The sequence below is a fragment of the Coturnix japonica genome, chromosome 2 (genome assembly GCF_001577835.2).
Source record: "Coturnix japonica isolate 7356 chromosome 2, Coturnix japonica 2.1, whole genome shotgun sequence".
Lineage (NCBI taxonomy): Eukaryota > Metazoa > Chordata > Aves > Galliformes > Phasianidae > Coturnix > Coturnix japonica.
The window spans coordinates 134603849-134609988 of record NC_029517.1 but is presented as its reverse complement, the minus strand read 5'-3'; the positions used below and the strand labels follow the sequence as shown (position 1 = coordinate 134609988).

General features: G+C 56.2%; 1 protein-coding gene across 1 annotated transcript in view; it reads left to right on the top strand.

The window, feature by feature from the left end:
• PUF60 (poly(U) binding splicing factor 60) overlaps nucleotides 1-6140 on the top strand; it is a 29138-nt gene that overhangs the window by 11711 nt on the left and 11287 nt on the right. The window contains exons 3-6 of the mRNA XM_032442605.1: nucleotides 297-386; nucleotides 1333-1383; nucleotides 5365-5530; nucleotides 5872-5890. Of these exons, the coding sequence (XP_032298496.1) occupies nucleotides 297-386; nucleotides 1333-1383; nucleotides 5365-5530; nucleotides 5872-5890 (326 nt within the window). The remainder of the gene's footprint in view (nucleotides 1-296; nucleotides 387-1332; nucleotides 1384-5364; nucleotides 5531-5871; nucleotides 5891-6140) is intronic.

Here is a 6140-nt window from a genome sequence, read left to right as displayed (position 1 = left end):
TGCAGGTCCATCCCGTCCTGCTGCAGGTCCATCCCGTCCCGCTGCAGGTCCATCCCGTCCTGCTGCAGGACCATCCCGTCCAACCCTGTTCTGAAGCGTTTTGCTGCATTTCAGGCCTTGCAACACCGAGATGTTAGCGAGCAGCTGCATAACATCCCATGCATTAGTGCTTAGGGCTGGGGCAGCACAGGGCGCCGCTGTCAGCTGCTGGCTGTGGGCAGTGATGGTGTGAGCTCACACGGCGTCCCCTCGCTCCGCGGTGTTGCCTCGTGGTTACAGCCTGTATTTCCTCGCAGGCGAAGAAGTACGCGATGGAGCAGAGCATCAAGAGCGTGCTGGTGAAGCAAACCATCGCCCACCAGCAGCAGCAGCTCACCAACCTGCAGGTGAGGGCCCTTCCCGGGCGCTCTGTGTGTCCTCCTCTCCCCAACAAGGTGGAGTTTCTTTTGACACTTAGAAGCAGAGCGCAGCCCTGACGCGTGTCCGGAGCCAGGTACAAGCGCTTCTATTTCCACAGTGAAATCGAAGTATTTCAGCCTTCAGCCCTCTATAAAGAAACGCCCTTTGCTCACCTGGACAAATTGACCCCCCACTTTCACATATTCAAATTGAAAACTAAGAGTTTCTGTCCCGTTAGTGGCCAAACACTGCTTGAAACACCAGGAGCTAAAGAATTAATTAATTAGCTGTGGGTCTCCCCTCCAGCTTACACTTAACATGGTGTTTGGGGTTACTGAGATCAGTGTCCTTCCACCATCGTTTCCATATCAGGGCAGGGTTCCCCCTTTCCTCTGCTGTTAGTGCTGCCCCCTTCCCTTCCCCATCAGCTGGGAAGTCATTGGCTGCTCCTGAAATTGAGGCTGCCGACCCCCGAGCTGCCGTTGCCGTCTCCCTCCTGCCCCAGCTTCCAACTCATCCGCTGCTCTCTGCTCGTGGGGAGGCCCAAAGTAATAACGGGCTCCAGGTGCATTTAATGCGGCGTCACCGTGGATGTGCTCGCCACGTTAGGCAGCTCCGGCCTGTCAGGGCCGTGCGTGTTTCCGAGTGGCCGCTGCGGTTTGAGGGGCTTCTTGTTTAAACGCTGGGGGCGAATCAACGACAGTGGTTGCAGAGGTTACTATTGCCTTGAGTCCCCCCCTGGGAGAAGACCCAGCTCCACCCTGAGCCGGGGGCCTGGAATCCGCAGGGTCCCAGCCATGGACGGTCCTTGGGCGCGAGGAAGGAGAGGCCTCTCGCGCAGGTTCCCCGTGCCGCCGCTCTGCTCGAGTTTGTACAAACAGCCGTAGTATGCTCAGCTCCAACAGACTGAACTCTGTCTTTACTGTCTTTCAGATGGCAGCAGTGACAATGGGCTTTGGAGATCCTCTCTCACCTTTACAATCGGTCAATAGACATATTCACTTCTTCTCGGGCACTTAGTCAGGGTTATAGAATGGGGAAGTATGTAGCGGTGATACCGTGCTCTTAATTCAAGCCAGCACAACCCTCCCATTACCCACCCGTTACGGACAGCGCAGCAAGCAGAGGCAAAGTGTAAAGTCCCCAGAGGAAGAGCCCGTGGGCTGGGTGCAGTCTGCTGGGGCCCTGGAGTCAGTTGGCAGAGCCAGCCTTAGATATCGCACAGTGCTCAACACCCGGCACATTGTGGGAGCCGCGTTTCTAGGGACGCTGCAGTCCTGAGGTCCCGGCCTAAATCTGACTGCCAAGGTAACTCACCACTGGGCGATTTCCTTCACCGAGGGCAGCAGGAGCCTGGGGAAGGCCGGGGCGCTGCCGGCTCCGGACGGGCTGTAGCCGAGCTGTGACGTGGTTCTCGCATTTAGGGGAATACGGGACGTTCGCACGTGGTGGAAGAGCCAGACCTGCGGGGCTGCTCACGTCACCCCTGTGTCTCTTTAGTGCTGCAGTTCTTTGTCACGGGGGCTCCATGATTCTGAGCTCCCGCTGGTTGTTATCCACCCCCTGGGCGCTGCAGGGAGCGAGCAATAAGCTCCACTCTCAATGCTAAGGTTCCTCTGCCTGTATCTCCATGCTGTGGGGCTGAGATGGTTCCATATTCTCCATGCTGTGGGGCTGAGATGGTTCCATATTCTCCATACTGTGGGGCTGAGATGGTTCCATATTCTCCATGCTATGGGGCTGAGATGGTTCCATATTCTCCATGTTGTGGGGCTGAGATGGTTCCATATTCTCCATGTTGTGGGGCTGAGATGGTTCCATATTCTCCATGCTGTGGGGCTGAGATGGTTCCATCTGGCCCAAACAACCTGCAATAGAGCTGCCTTCCCTCCCATAGCACATGATGGTGGGTGCTGTGTTGGCAGCACAGCCAGCATCAAACCGGCCGATGCTGATAAGCCTGGAGAGGAGCAGGCAGCACAAACAGGGCCCTGCACAGCCGGTTTCCCAGCCCTTGTGCCAAAGGAGCCTTTAGCAGCGGAGGCAGATGCTTGTTTAGAGCTCTAACCCCACCAGGGTCTGCTTAGGTTCTATAGCTCAGTAATAGACGGGCAACAGGTGAGAAGTGCAGATTGATAACGGGACGGGAGGTGTTTGATTGCTCACTGGGCTCAGAGTTATCTGCTGTAAGGAGTCCGTCCTTCAGGCTGGGGGCACTTGGACAGTGATGCTGATGGGGCAGAGCCCAGAGGTGGGATCCTCCTCTCAATCCCTGCCCCCTCTCAATCCCTGCCTCCTTTCAATCCCTGCCTGCTCTCAGTCCCTGCCTGCTTTTCATCCCTGCCTCCCTGGTGCTGCAGCTCATGCAGTTTGGCCGTGCATTACTCAGCAGCCGCCCATCAGGAAGGCTGGGAATGCAGCCAGGCTGTGTCCAACGCCCCCCATTGGTGAGGGTCCCTCCCTCCCTACCCGAAGGAAGCACAGTCTGAGCTTCCCATTGGGGTATCTCAGCTCCTGCCTTTAAAGCTTCCATCAGCTTCGAGTGTTAGAGCTCGAGATTCCAGTTCTGCACCAGCAGGACCAGCCCAAGTTCCCAGTGCTGTTGTGTTAAAGCTGAGGCTGCAGTGCTGGTTCTGCATCATCTCCTGCCTTTAAAAGCAACGTCCCAAGGCTCTTATTAAACACAGGCTCAGGAGCTGGAGTTTGATTCTGCCTGGTGCAGGGCTGTGCTGTCCTGTCCATGAGCACCCCTAGATTGATCCCATGGGCTGTCAGTGTGGGTTATGAGCTCTGCTGGTCCTAGATTGATCCCATGGGCTGTCAGTGTGGGTTATGAGCTCTGCTAGTCCATGAGCACCCCTAGATTTACCCCATGGGCTGTCAGTGTGGGTTATGGGCTCTGCTGGTCCTATATTTACCCCATGGGCTGTCAGTGTGGGTTATGAGCTCTGCTGGTCCATGAGCACCCCTATATTTACCCCATTTGGGCTGTCAGTTGTGGCGGTTATGAAGCTCTGCTGGTTTATAAGCAGCCCCTAGATTTATCCCATGGGCTGTCAGTGTGGGTTTATGAGCTCTGCTGGTCATTAGTACCCCTGTACTGTACCCCATGGGCTTCAGTGTGGGTATGGGCTCTGCTGGTTTATGACACCCCTAGATTTCCATGGGCCTGTCAGTGTGGGTTATTGGGCTTGCTGGCCTTATATTTACCCCATGGGCTGTCAGTGTGGGTTATGAGCTCTGCTGGTCCATGAGCACCCCTATATTTACCCCATGGGCTGTCAGTGTGGGTTATGGGCTCTGCTGGTCCATGCCAGCTATATTGGGGGTGATGGGGTGATGTGCTTGTCCAGCTCTCCCCACTTTCATGCCTGGAAGCTTAGAACTGGAAGGGGGAGGCATCAAAGCTTCACGCTGCTTCAGGGCCTCCCATCCATCCCATACAGAGCAGCAGCTCGGCCCTGTGCCCATCCCCAACACACTGACAGTCTGGTCATAGGGAGCTGCCCCTATGAGCCGTCCCTTCTGCTCTAGGACGTGCTGGCCAAAGCTGGGACTTTAGAGGCAGAATCTTCCTCAAATAACGTTAATTAGCATCAGCCATTGCAGCATTGCAATGTGGGTGAGATATTGGAGGGCGCTGCCTGATTGGAGGGCACTGCCTGATGGGATCCCTGCTTTAAGAACTGTCTGGATTTGTCTCGTCATCAGGTTTTTCAGGCATAACTTAAGAGAAATAGCACAGAGACCTTGTCTGCACCGAAACTGCTCAGGGCTGCTCCACTATCTGAGCCAGTACCGCCAGGCAGTGAGAAGTACTAGCACCACACGCTCAACCGACCGGCCCCGTTTGGACTTTTTTTCAGTTATTTCTTTTATTTTTTTTCCCTACTTTATGTTTGTTTGCTTGTTTTTCCTTTTGGAAAGTGGTGCCTAGTACTGGATCTCCTGCTGCCTGGGGGGGGCGGAGGGGAGGAGGAGGAGGATGGAGGATGGAGGATGGAGGATGGAGGGATGGAGGATGGAGGATGGAGGTGGCGTGTGATGCTCCATGGGGTGGGAGGAGGAGGAGGAGGAGGAAGATGGAGGAGGAGGATGAAGGAGGTGGCTGTGATGCTCCATGGGTGGGAGGAGGAGGAGGAGGAGGATGGAGGAGGAGGATGGAGGAGGGGGCTGTGATGCTCCATGGGTGGGAGGAGGAGGAGGAGGAGGTTCCCAATTCCAGCTCCTTTGCTGTATGGGAGGATGGGGGGGGTCTTTAGGGGAGGGGGGGGAGTAACCAGGTGGTGCCCGGTGCTGGATCTCTTGCTGCCTGGGGGAGGTGGAGGGGAGGAGGAGGAGGAGGAGGAGGAGGATGGAGGATGGAGGATGGAGGAGGAGGAGGAGGAGGATAATGGAGGAGGTGGTGTGTGATGCTCCATGGGGTGGGAGGAGGTTCCCAATTCCAGCTCCTTTGCTGTATGGGAGGATGGGGGGGTCTTTAAGGGGGGGGGGAGCAACCAGGTGGTGCCCGGTGCTGGATCTCCTGCTGCCCCGCCAGGTAGAGAGCAGGGGGGGGTTGCAGTGGTGTGTAGCAGTGAGCCCTGTGCTGCCAGGAGGGGGTTGGCGGCCCTACAACGAAGTGATTTCCTCCTCCTGCAGGCGTTGCTGGAGATGTGATGACGCTGGGGAGGGTCAGACCTTGTGGCTGGGGTTGGAGTTAAGGCTCCCACGTGTCAGACCCCCAGCAGAGATTGGAGTGCCCCGGGGCTGAGCTGCACGGCTTGTCCGCTCCAGCAGGAAAATCCTTCCTTATGAGCGTGTGTGCCGGGCTGTGCTGCAGCACAGCGACCAGCTGCTCGTGTGGGGTCACAGCTACGGGGACGGACGGACGGACGGGGGGGGGGAGGGAAGGAGGAAGGGAAGGAGGCCCCGAGGTCCGCGGCCACCCCCCATCTAACCAGGCAGTTCTTCTTTCCAATACAGATGGCAGCTCAGAGGCAGCGCGCCTTGGCCATCATGTGCCGCGTGTACGTGGGCTCCATATACTATGAGCTGGGAGAAGACACCATTCGTCAGGCCTTTGCCCCGTTTGGACCTATAAAAAGCATTGATATGTCCTGGGACTCTGTTACCATGAAGCACAAGGTTGGTTAACAGCCCTCGACTCGTGTGTTTGTCTGTTCTCAAAGGCCTCATGGACTTAATAATGGAGCAGAAGGAGCCTGGACTCTCAGGGATGGCCATGTTAGAGCCGTGGCTCGAGCCTTTATGTGTCTGCACCTTCCTATTGGCTCTATTGGGTTTGTTCAGGGCTCTGTAATGGGAACCAGGCTGCACAGAGATGCTGAGCAGCTCCCAGCCCCGCACCCAACATACAAACGCTGGCTCTCGAGGTTTGAGAGGCTCTAAAAACAAAAGGGGTGACCTTGGAGATCTGCACTTTAGCGTCAGATTTTCAGTTCTGATGGCAATTCCTTATGGTGTTACCAGGCCACAGCATCAGGATGGGGTAGTGGGCTGTGTGAGCTGGTGCTGCCGTGGGACACGGTGCGGTTACAGGGCTGCTATGGGTCTCTATGGGTCTCTATGGGATGCTATGGATCACTGGGGATCTCTATGGGGTCACTATGGAACTCTATGGGGTCACTACGGAACTCTATGGGGTCACTATGGATCTCTGTGGGGTCACTATGGGTCTGGGACACTATGGATCTCTATGAGGTCACTGTGGGTCTCTATGTGTCGCTGTTTGTCTCTAT